Source organism: Magallana gigas, chromosome 1 (assembly GCF_963853765.1).
Source record: "Magallana gigas chromosome 1, xbMagGiga1.1, whole genome shotgun sequence".
Classification (NCBI taxonomy): Eukaryota; Metazoa; Mollusca; class Bivalvia; order Ostreida; family Ostreidae; genus Magallana; species Magallana gigas.
In genome coordinates this window covers 17222001-17234690 of record NC_088853.1, presented here as the reverse complement: position 1 = coordinate 17234690, position 12690 = coordinate 17222001, and the positions used below count along the sequence as shown (strand labels likewise).

At 38.5% G+C, this 12690-nt stretch overlaps 1 protein-coding gene across 9 annotated transcripts in view; it reads right to left on the bottom strand.

The window, feature by feature from the left end:
• The window catches only part of LOC105327856 (receptor-type tyrosine-protein phosphatase epsilon), a 36195-nt gene extending 24814 nt beyond the window's left edge, over positions 1–11381 (bottom strand). For 3 of the 9 annotated variants that reach the window (XM_066084490.1, XM_066084492.1, XM_034464635.2), the window contains exons 1-2: positions 10770–11377; positions 263–5503 (exon numbers count right to left, since the gene is read on the bottom strand). In XM_066084490.1, coding sequence (XP_065940562.1) covers positions 263–5503; positions 10770–10833 — 5305 coding nt within the window. In that variant the 5' untranslated portion in view covers positions 10834–11377. Of the gene's footprint in view, positions 1–262; positions 5504–10769 lie in introns of all 9 variants that reach the window. The other 6 variants (XR_004600537.2, XM_066084510.1, XM_066084505.1 and 3 more) reach the window with 6 other exon arrangements.
• Between the last annotated feature and the right edge of the window lie 1309 nt (positions 11382–12690).

The following is a 12690-nucleotide window of genomic DNA, read 5'->3' as shown; positions in this document are numbered from 1 at the left end:
AAACAACTGAAATATAAAACTGACGAAATATTTGAATGGATCATTCGTTATTTATTTCTTGTGGGTTTTTTTTTACATCCTTAATATAAAGATTCTATATTAATTACTTTTACAAGATTTTTTATTGTGTTTATATTTTTTAAATCACACTTAACTTCATTAGGTTCATTAAAGTATGCATTGTTAAATCTATCTTAAAACCTTAGCATTAATGCCTGAAAATAAAAAGAAAAGTATTTATAATTTCATTTCAACTACTTACACAGTGTTCCATAAAATCCTGATCGACATCCAACCGTACATTCCCCGGAGGTCCTCTCGCAAAGATCGTTGACACAGTTCGGGTTGCATTTCGATGTACAATCTGATCCAAATAAACCCTGTATGCATCCAAAAGTGCAGCTTCTCTCGGTGCCCGAGCAAGCAAATGATTGGCAATCGAATGAACAAACCTTCGAACAGCGATCGTTAAAGAATCCGAGTTTACACCCGTTGGTGCAAACTCCTGTGGAACGATGGCACATTTCTTGACCACTGACCTCAGAACAGTTTGCACAACTTTGGTTACAGAAGAGACCATAATAGCCATTCATACAATCACCGTCGCATTGTCCGTTTGCTCTGTTGCAACTGCCACTCACACATCGGCCTGGACAAGGCTTTATACACCTATCACCAAAGTATCCATTGGTACAATCATTTAAGCAGTTACCTGATAATTTCTCACAGGTTTGTTGGCTATCTGAAGTTACCCTACAAGTACTGCTACAATTAAATTGACAAGTGCTACCGTATTTACCTTTTACGCAGGAAATACAAGTTCCAGTTTGAAAATCGCAGGTTAAACAGTTTTGCGGACAGGTCAAAGAACACGTTGGTCCGTAGTAACCGTTATCGCAGCCAATAGAACATGTACCCGATAATTTTTCACATTTTCCACCTGAACATGTTGCGCTGCAACGTTGTTCACACCGGTTTCCAAAATATTCATCCTTGCATGTTGTCAAGCAGTGCCCGGTATTGATGTCACAAGCGGTACTTTGACAACCTACTGCATTATTGCAGGGTTGGTCGCACTTTGCATCCCACCATCCATCTCTGCATTGATATGCGCATGCTCCACTGTCTTTGTCACATATCAATTGTTCAGCAGAGGACAATTTGCAAAACGAACTGCATGCGTATTGGCAGTTTGTTCCATAAAAACCTTGAGTACAATTTGCACAGTCCCCAGTACTCTTAATACACTCGCTACAACCCATGCACACCCTATTACAGCTTGTTCCATAAAACCCGGGTTTGCAACTAGATTTACACACTCCCGAATACTGCGTGCACGCATTGTTCAAACAACCAGTGCTGCAATTAAAATTGCATCGTTCTCCGTAATAGCCATCCTTACATTCAGTACAGGCACCTGTTGAGCGATCGCATCTGCTGTCCTTGCATGTTAAACTACAGTTTTGTGTACAGTCTGCTCCGTAGAAACCAGGCAAGCACTGGGATGCACATGTTCCGTTATTCTGAAAGCATCCATTAGCGTCACAAGATTGACAGGTGTTGTTACAGAACACACCCCAGTATCCAGCTTTGCAGCCACTTCCGCAGACCCCATTACTTCTACCGCAGACTTGACCAATACATCCAAAGCTACAGTCCATTTCGCAAAAGTTACCATAGTGTCCAGGTATGCAGTCGCCAATACAATATGCTGTTGTTCTGTTACAGCTAGTTGCACAGGAGGTGCTACACTCAGAAGTACATTTATCGCCATAATATTTTGGGACACATGAACCAACACAATTTCCATTCTGTTTTTCACAGATACCGGATGCACAAGTACTGCTGCATGTATTATTACAAAAGTCGCCATGACGACCAGCTGTGCAAGCATTGCAGACGCCTGTCTGTCGATTGCAACCGTTGCTACAGTAAATGCTACATATCGATGTGCAGGTTGGACCGTAATATCGTTCTGAGCAGGGGTATGTACAATACCCATCACTTCGTCTACATGAATTTTGCTGACAATTCCCATTGCATCGTAATGTACACTTTGGACCATAAAAACCTTGCACACATGAATCACAATATTCCGTTTCCTTGTTACAAGTTCCATTTTCGCAATTCTGTCCACATATGGACCTACAGTACTGATCGTGGTACATGTTGTTTTTGCAAAACCCAAGACACGTACCATCTGAAATAGAACATCCCATACTGTCGCAAGTCATACATTGCTGCAGACAATAATCTCCATAATAGCCAGTTGGACAATCTGAGCAAAGTCCAGTTGTTTTCTGACAAGCTCTGAGACAGGTAGTTGCGCACAAAGAGTTGCATTGTGAGCCATAGAAACCCAAGTCACATTGTCCTAGACAATTACCGGTTCGATCGTTGCAGCCCTGTGAATCACAGTTGCTGCAAGATTGATTACAGTACGTTCCATAGTATCCCAGATCACATCCACTAGAGCAAGCTCCGGTGACTTTGTCACACGCATCTCCTTTGCAGAAAGTGTTGCATGGTCTTTCGCAAAAGCTTCCATAATGGCCCACCTTACACGCCCCGTCGCAGGTACCTGCCGTTTGATCACATGAGGAAGCACACTGAGCGCTACAGACAGCATTGCACATCAGGCCATGAAAGCCTACTTTACAACCCCCAATGCACGTCCCTGAGTCCTTTAGACAAGTACCTCCACCACAGTTCGAATTACACATTTGTTCACAGAGTTCTCCGTATTTTCCGGTCTCGCAACTCCCAACGCAGGCACCCGTGAATCGGTTGCATGTGTTGTCAGCGCATGCTGAATCACACTGTTCATTGCAAAATAAACCTCGATATCCACTCGGACAATCAAACGTACAGTATCCTGAAGTCTGGTTGCATTTATTGCTGATGCAAAACGAATTACAAGTAGATGAGCAGTTCATACCGAAATATCCATCTTTACATGCTGAACAATATCCATTTGACTTCTCGCATGATGCAGTGATGCAATTGCTGGGACAAACCTTGTCACATTTGTCTCCATAAAACCCAATTTCACAGTTACCAAAACATTTCCCTTCGGCTTGGTTACATCCCTGGCTGTCACATTTACTGCAAGTTGAGTTACAAAAAGATCCATAGTAACCAACTTCGCACTCGGAGCATGTTCCATTAAAACGCTCGCATGTTCCGTTTCTGCAATGTGAGCTGCAAACACCGGAACAGGTCGGATTGTAGTAACCAGGCTTACACGATCCAAGGCACACTCCAGAGGTCCTGTGGCAACCAGCAGAGTCGCAGTTCGTGTTGCATGGGTTTCCACAAAAGCTTCCAAAATAACCAACCCTACAGCTACCCCGACAAAACCCGCTATCTTTCACGCATCCTGAAGCATCGCAAGTTGGACTGCATGTACGATTACATGAGGGGCCATAATAACCTAATTTACATGACGCAACACACGTCCCGTTTGATCTGTGACATCCACTACTATCACAATTAGGACAAGCCATTAAACAGTTGTTGCCAAAATATCCAACATCGCATCCGATTGAACAGACCCCCGTTGATCTCTCGCAGGTGTTATTTGTTCCCGCGCATGTTTCCTCACAAAGCAGTGAACAGTAGTCCCCGTATCTTCCAGGCGGACATGGATTGTTGCAAAAGGCAGTCGTCTGGTTGCAAGAACCAATGCAATATCTAACACAAGGTGAATTGCATTTGAAATCGAAGTAGCCGACCTTGCATCCGCCGATACAACCACCTAAGCTGCGTTCACATGTTCCAGAAGCGCATTGTGGACTGCAGGACTGCTGACACTTCGGACCGTAGAAACCGTCATCGCAAGCAAAACAATCGCCAGTGCTGCGATCACATTTGTTTTCAAAGCAATTCGTACTACATTCATTCTCGCAAGTTTGACCCCATCGACCAATGGAGCAATTTTGGGAACAATATCCCTTATCTTGGTCGCATTGTCGTATAGGGCAATCTGTACTGCAAACCATTGTGCAGTTATGACCATAAAAACCTGTTTCACACCCAAGACATTTTGCAGTTGTGCGGTCGCAAGCTTCATATTCACAATTTGAATTACACAACCCTTTACATTTGTCCCCATAATAACCAGGTTCACATGATCCAAGACAAGCTCCTGTTTCAGAATTGCAACCTTCGTGATCGCACACTCCACATGGAGTTTGACATTTCGGACCATAATACAGACCCATGGCACAACTGAAACAATCTCCAGATGTTTTAGAACAGATTGAATTGTTGCAATTCTCACTACACCTTTGTGAACAGTTAGACCCATAGTATCCGACCTTACATTCCCCAAGACAATCTCCATTATTCTTTTGACAAGATAAATCAAGACAAAAGGAAGAGCAGACTTTGTTACACATGCTACCGAAATAACCTGGATCACACTGCCCGTAACATACCCCCGATAACTTATTACAACCGACCGAATCGCAGTTTACACATGATTGGTTACAGTATGCCCCGTACAGTCCAGATACACAGGAAGATAGGCATATGCCAGTGTTTCTATCACATGTGCCTGAAGAGCAACCTACTGTACAGAACTTTTCACAGAATTCCCCATACCGTCCGGCCTGACACTCACCCGAGCAGGATCCCGTCTTTTGGTCGCAGTTTCCGGAACAGGAACTTTGACACCGCTTAGCGCACTGATCACCGAAAAATCCATCAACACATTCCCCCTGACAGTTTCCGTCAAATCGGCCACAGTATCCATTTTTACAGTTTGGGTTGCACTGATTTACACAGGTGTCGCCGTAAAATCCCCGTTTACAACCAGTGGAGCAGGTCCCTGAGTCCCGGTTACACGCTCCGTCGCAGCCCGTACTACAGTTCATGGAACAAAAATCACCGTAGAAGCCAGTGGGGCAGTCGGATGTACAACGTCCACTTACTCGTTCGCACCTGTTATCGAAACAGCTCGTTTGACATTGTTTGTTGCACTGTTCTCCGTAAAATCCAACTGTGCATGAACCAACGCAGGTGCCCTGCGTTCTGTCACAGGGGCAAGCTCCACATGGCGTCTCGCACGGAAGACCGTAAAATCCATTGATGCACCCGTTTATGCACGTGCCGTTGGTGTAAAAACACGCGTTTCCTTGGCAAAACGGACTACACGTGTTCTCGCAGCGAGTTCCCCAGTACCCTTCCCGACATCCACCGAAACAGCTTCCTGTCGTACCGTCGCACGAACTCACGCAGTGATCACTACACTTGTAGCACGTGTCCCCCGCCTTGTAATAGTTACTGTCACATCTATCACACTTTTCACCGACCCATCCAGGCGTGCATCCTCTGGTGCATATCCCGGAAGTTGCGTCACATGTAGGCCCGGATGTTACATTAACACAGCCCTTGCTACAAGCCGTGCACGTGGCGAAGTATGGGTAGTAACCACTGACACATCGGGTACAGGTCAAGTCGCTGGACGCACAGCTATCACAATTCGGAATGTTGCATTGCCCTAGATAATAAAAAAACCCATAAAATTAAAACTTATAAAAATAACTACTTTAGTTTTAAATACCTGTCTTTAACAATTGATTAAACAATTTAAGAAATAAAGGTGATATAAATATTGAGTGAACTAGGAGATTATTCACATTGAGTCTTTTTTTTTTTTAATCGAAAAGTCGGTAATGAGGTTGATATCGAGGTTTACGTGTACACATGGAGGATGGAATACCGGAGCTTTGTTTTGTTTTGTTTTTTATCAAATAGTTGATCTGTTTTGACAAGCTGTTCAAAAACCCCACTGATTTCTGAACCTGTGAGGTTACTTTAGACGGTCCTTTTTTAAATCATGTTTCTTTATCTCTGTTTTAATACTTCTGTAGCTGAATTTTCAGGCTGCGGCTGTATCTGTACACATATTTAGTACCACGTTCTATCAAAGGTTGTCTTTCTTTTTCTGATTTTATCATACAAAGTGTTATCTGTGCCGTAGATCACTTCATACAAGCATGTACAATGTGAACATTATTTCGTCAATAAAGAGTTATAACAAGGCACCGCCATTTCAAAAGTAAGATTTAAACCAGGTTAAGACTGTATCAGTTAGTTTTTCTTCACGGTAAAAAAATATTTGACTTGTTTCATGCATCCTTTTATTTACACAATATAAATCAAATTAAAGTTTTTGGATGAGCTGTGTTGTGATGCATTTTATAACAATATGAAAGCTTATGTTATAATATTTTGGATCAGATCAAAGGCATTTATTAACAGGACAGCCAACGTTACAACCCCCCCCCCCCCCTCCCAACACCACCTGTTATATAATTTTCATTCATAAACGTTTATAAATAAATGTCGTACTGGCCTATCTATTGGTACGGGATGGTCTAATTCATAAAATTCATAAAAAAAACACACCATGCATGTTCGGCAGCCGTATTAGATAAAATAGTTGTGTATCATACTTATTAATGGGGTACGCCATTCTTTTTTATGGGATTTTAACTTTAACCGATATAAGTTGCCGACCCCCCCCCCCCCCCCCCTCCTCCAAACCATTTTCAGCTGATGATATCAGAATAAGTGTGCAAATTTATTTTAATCATTAAACTCGTATGATTTGTTTAGCTGTTCCAGGTTTGTTGTTGTACTGAAAAAAGTTTACAACATTGCATTATGGCGCCACGCAAAAAAAAAAAAATGTTATTTATCTGAGGTATTTGAGTGTACATGCGAGACACGCACAAGCGATCACATGTAAGTAACCTGTAATCATCCTTTCAATGAAAAAAATCAAAACATGCTTATTAATAAACGGTTGTGTAGTACATGTAAATCAATATTTGATCATTTATTTATCCCGATTTAAAAAGAAGTTACTTTTTATCGCTTTCCACGTACTTCTTTTTATGTACTGTTGAAAAGTGCAGAAAGTTTACAAAAAAAAAAGAGAATTAAACTTGGGGAAAAAAAATAAAACTTGATCCGTGAGAAAAAATGCCGACATTTAAATGAGAGTCTATAGATAACCGACTATCAGGAGATTATCAAGGCCCGGGCACCTGTCATTACCCGGTCAAACAATGGCGGTCTACTGCTTACAATGGAGCTGTCAGTGAACGTGTAACAATCACCCCAGGACATTTTTCGGAGGTCCCTCCGATAATTATCACCTATATCCATAGAAATACGGTTTGAAATACTCTCTCTCTCTCTCTCTCTCTCTCTCTCTCTCTCTCTATATATATTTAAGTACTAATGCAGTGATGCAGTTTGTGTGTTTGTCTTGTTTTCCCTCTCTCTTCATTTCTTTTCCGGTTTTTTTCCTGTCTTTTTTCCTCTCATATAGTCTCTCTCTCTCTCTCTCTCTCTCTCTCTCTCTCTCTCTCTCTCTCTCTCTCTGTTTTTTTTTCTCGTACTGTTTATCACAATGTTGAAGAACTTTTGTAACGAGCATATGCGCATGTAATTTGATAAAATCGCTGGCAACGATTATTTTAATTTTTGTCAATGGCCTTTTGTAAGAGCATTTAAAGCCACGTTTGTACTTTTATCTTTGAAATAGGATCCTTCGTATATCTCTCTGCAGTAAAACAAAAGAGGGGCCACGCTCCATTGCGCAGTAATTATGCGTGAGATTGACGTCGATAAAATTTGATGTGTGTCAGTGGGTGAGAGAGAGAGAGAGAGAGAGAGAGAGAGAGAGAGAGAGAGAGAGAGAGAGAGAGAGAGAGAGAGAGAGAGAGAGTAACTATGTCATTTAATTAAGGAATGAATTTCGTTAACGAACTTCTTTAATCCCTTAGTATTTTATAGAATATAGAATAATTATAACTCAGACCCGTTTGGACTGCGAAAAAACCGCGTAGAAAGTAATTCAATTCCTTATAATGTTTTTTTTTTTCATATTCGTTTACTTTATATTATTGCTTTAAATGTTAATCGCAAGTTAATGTAAGCAAGAAAAAAAAGGGGGGGGGGAGGTAAAGGTTGAAAGGCTAAAAACATAGACTCGGAATGGTCGCGCTTCTACATTATGTACATATTCCACTCATATTCCACTTAGTATTTTTTATCGTTACGCAATACTATCGATAGGCTCCAAACCGGTTTTGTAAAATTAGAACAATAGTTTGTTAACTTTAACAATCAATGCTATATTTTGTTCAATAACAGCATGTTTGAGGCGAGGCTCTTCTATTGTTTGAAATATAAATACGAGTTTTATCAATGGAGTATTGATTGCAATGAATTGTAAATAATTGATGTCTAGTTGCAATGTATGACAAAATTTAAAAAGTTTATATTTTATAGTTTTGCTGCATCTTGCCTATTTCTATTTTTTATTTGTGATGTCAACTCTAAACGATACATATTTAATCATTTGATCATGAAACATGCTATCAATTTTTTTAACACGTTAATTGGAATGATGGTATCTCCATGACTTTTACTAGTACAATGATATTTCAAATTATTTGGTATCTGCAGGCGTTTAAAATATACACCCGCTTAAAATTTCACTCCCACCCTCTTAACCCCCTCCCCGAAAAAAAGTAAATAGACTTTAGTCTTTAAAATTGTAATACGTGTATTATACTGCATGTTTTAAATCAAACGCACAGAACTCTAAACGAAAAAGCACATCAACATAGAAAAATCTTTTCTCCCATTCACTTCCCTCTTCGTTGTGGACAAATTTCTAAGCATTTTCGGTCTAAAAAATTGCTGCGTTTATTCATTAAATAAAACCTGTTATATGCGCTTATTGACAAAACACACCGACTGCATATTTGATATTAATAGTTTCAACATTTGATCTTTTTGTAATATACGTAAACTTTGCAACAAAATAACATTGTCATTGTAATATTTGCCTGAAGTAGGAAAATCCAACAGAGAAAACCAAATGTTTACTTTGAACATAACCAAATATTTGCTCATCCCCCCTTCGCTGGCATGAAACATGGTTAAATCTATTGAAAAGCGGATATGGCGGATAGACATTTTTGTGTTCTGTCATTGTCCGTAATTTTAAGTAGAAGGGAAATGCAGAGCAGAGTTTTTAGAATATGTCCACGCCCCTTTATAAACGAACCCCTTAAGTTCCTTTTATGTACGAACAGCTTTGAGACTCTAGAACCCAAAATTATAGAGTAGATAAAATTGAACGTTAATGAATACAAACAAAACTGTGAGCTGTCTAAAATAGGCCGGATTTCTTAAAGACGAAATACCGATATTCCATTAAATAAGGAATAAATTCTAAATAAAGGCAAGTTCATAATCTTGTATTCTGAAACTCTAAAGTGGCCGAGGGGGCCAAAAAAAATAACAAGACAGAAAAAATGTTTTTATAGCATCTCTCTCTCTCTCTCTCTCTCTCTCTCTCTCTCTCTCTCTCTCTCTCTCTCTCTCTCTCTCTCTCTCTCTCTCTGTGTGTGTGTATATCTAGCACTTCATTCTTGAATTAAGATTATGGCAATTAAATTTGATAATAGAATAACAGACATGCTCAGAAATGATAAACGAAACTATACACACGTACACAAGCTCTGAGTTCAATAATCAATAAATGTCTGCTCATTGATTCGGTTTACTAATCTTAAGTCCACAGGGGAATTGTTGTTTTAAATATTTGTACAACACGTTAATTGTATCTTATAGCAAAATCTAATCAAGATTTGTTCAGATTACAACTAATCCGTTTAATTCCAATATATTTAAGGAATAGCATTTAAGTCGCATTCCAACGAAGATCTTTTTAAAAGCTATTTACACGCGGTCAATGAAGTTGGAGGTTTTTGTATATATATACGAACCGTTTATTGCGTTTATCGGGTTCAGTGGTTTCTTATAAGAGTCGTTTTCCATAGGAAAACTAAAATGAGAGAATACGGTGTTAATAATACACCTAAAACCGCACATTGAAGCTCATTCTGAACAGATTTTAACACGTCGTTAGCTTTGATCGCTCTACAATTATGTAAGGATTTTGATCCATTGAATGGCTGCATTGTAATGAGTTTGCGGTTTTGAAAGTGAAACCAAATACATGTCGTTTTATATTTAGTTAAAATTACACATAATGGATTGGTAGATATACAAAGCAAATTAATTATTTGCTCGATTTTTAAAAAAAGTTTATGTGTCTTTACATGTACACATGATACACCCGTTTATATAAATACATCTTGGTTAAAAAAAAAACAACATAATTTGAGACACAAAATATGTAGTATGTGGTAATATGTCATAATATAACATGTACCTATATTCATAATATTGGGACACATGTTTACAATTTAGTTTTTGGCGACAGATATATTAAATAGACAAAGACGAACGATATAGCGAACGTTTAAATGTAAGCTTATGTAATAAATGACGAGAAATCAATTCTCCTTCCTGCTGCAAGTTATGCGAGAACCTCCTTATAATCATATTGATTTATTGCGTGTTAAAACAGGGCTATCTATGGAATCAAATTTCATTGCATATACATAGAGAAATGTTTAATTGACATCAATTGCCTCGGGTGATTGCATTGAAAGGTCTTTCATACGGAGAGAATACGATTTTAGTGGTTTAAATACCCATGAAAAGTGAAAATAGCTGTCAAAATTGCTCGCATGTTTTAACACAGATTTCATCTTTTTCTTTCTTTCTTCATTTATAATCGTCTATGAATTTCGCCCAAATTAAAAACATAATTCAGATTTTTAGATGAGTTCGAATACAGAGTCTAATATCTACATGTGTCAATACCTTACCTGAAACAAGTGCAAAGCCCACACAGAAGATAAATAATCCTAATTGCACCATCTGAGATGCCATGATTTAATCTCAGTAAATGTCCTCCTCTATATTCTTCTTTTCTCTCTATCCCGTTCTGTCACTCACAGCATCACGCAATTAATCGATTATGTCCCACCGTCATTTAATGTCTTCCAAATCTTTAGGTAGATTAAAATCGACGGCGCTCACAGCACCAGCAGATCGATCAGCCTATCACAGAGGAGAGAAATATCCTATGTATTTTCAGTGAGTTCCGAGCAGGTGTGACAGGACTCCGAGCCCGAGTCCCAGGACAATTAGTACCAACAGAAAAAAGATCGCATTTGACCGTCAGACGCCGGCTTCCATATTCTGCGAAGTCCACACCCTTTCTTGAATTAAAGGTTACGAACGATCCGAACTATTCCTATACGCAGAATTAAATGTGTATTCTAGAGTATGCCGTTGTGCAAGAGCGGTTCCGGATGATTGGGCGCCCATTGTTGTCTGATCCAGGGTGATTTAAAAGCCTCACAATATATTGTGGAAGTTGGAGCATTGTACGCTACCAAGGAGTGAACAATAAGACGCCCCGCGAACCTGCCATTGTTTAAATAAGTACATTTGTTCTTTACTGCCTATGTACTACCCCCCCCCCCCTTCCCGACTGACCTCGATTTGAATCTGTTACAATGTAACAGTTATAACTTGGTACATATTGAGTGTCAGCATTATTCAATTTCTACATTTTGTTTCATTTATTTTCTTATTTAAGCAATGCTGTACTAAAATTAATTCAATTTTAATTTTATTCGTTTTCAATTATTATTGTGGGCGATCAACTGATAAGGTTAACCCTTCTCTCTCTCTCTCTCTCTCTCTCTCTCTCTCTCTCTCTCTCTCTCTCTCTCTCTCTCTCTCTCTCTCTCTCTCTCAAAAATCTGCCGAACAATCATTACGCAATTTGTATAACAAGCTCAATCATTTTAATATTGAGTAAAAACAATTCTTTATCCATTTTTTAAATTAATTCTCATCGAAAGCAAATATCCCCGGATCAGAGGCGACATTTTAACAAACCCTTTCCGAAAATAAAGGAAGAAAATGTTTATTTAATTGAGTTTTAAGAATATTTTATTTCAAAATGACATAGGATTGGACAACACGGATTACCTGTTGTTGTTCTCTTCTTACAAATAACATCAAGATACCATTGTGTAATTAGAACAATAATACAAGTATGGTGCATAAAAAATTATGTTCAAACAGAAGATGCATAGAGAACATGAAAAAAAAATGTACAATTTTTTGAGGCACAAATAAAACGGATATATATGTGTGGAACAAAGTATCAGAGTACAAAAATCTCCCTAAGGCTTTATACTCAGGAGTACATTCTGTCAATTCAAATGTTCACTTAAAACTGTTATGCATGAAGGACAATGTCGCATTCAAAACCCCTAATGTACATACATGTAGTAAATCAACAAAGAAATGTCATTACCCCCCCCCCCCGATAAAATTATTATCTTATCATGTGAACATTTTCTGGATCCGCGCATGTGTTGACTGTGAAACAAACAGAATTAATTAGGCATCTTTGTTGTAATCATTATGGCACAAATCTAACATTCATTAAAAATTGGCCAATGGATGTTGTTTTCTGTAAGATTTGAATTGATGAGTAATGGGAATGAAATGTAAGAAACGTCAGGTAAAAAGTTTTCTAAAATGCTGAAACTGAAATAATTATGTGTTTAAAACTGGAAAAGAAAGTAAACATATCCTACCTAATTTAAAAAAAGATAGCGAATTTTATATCACTTTTATGAGAAAAAAATACCATGTAGGTTTCTTAGGAATTATATTCTATTTTAATATAACTATTAGTATTTTAAATCATTTTAGGACATTTAA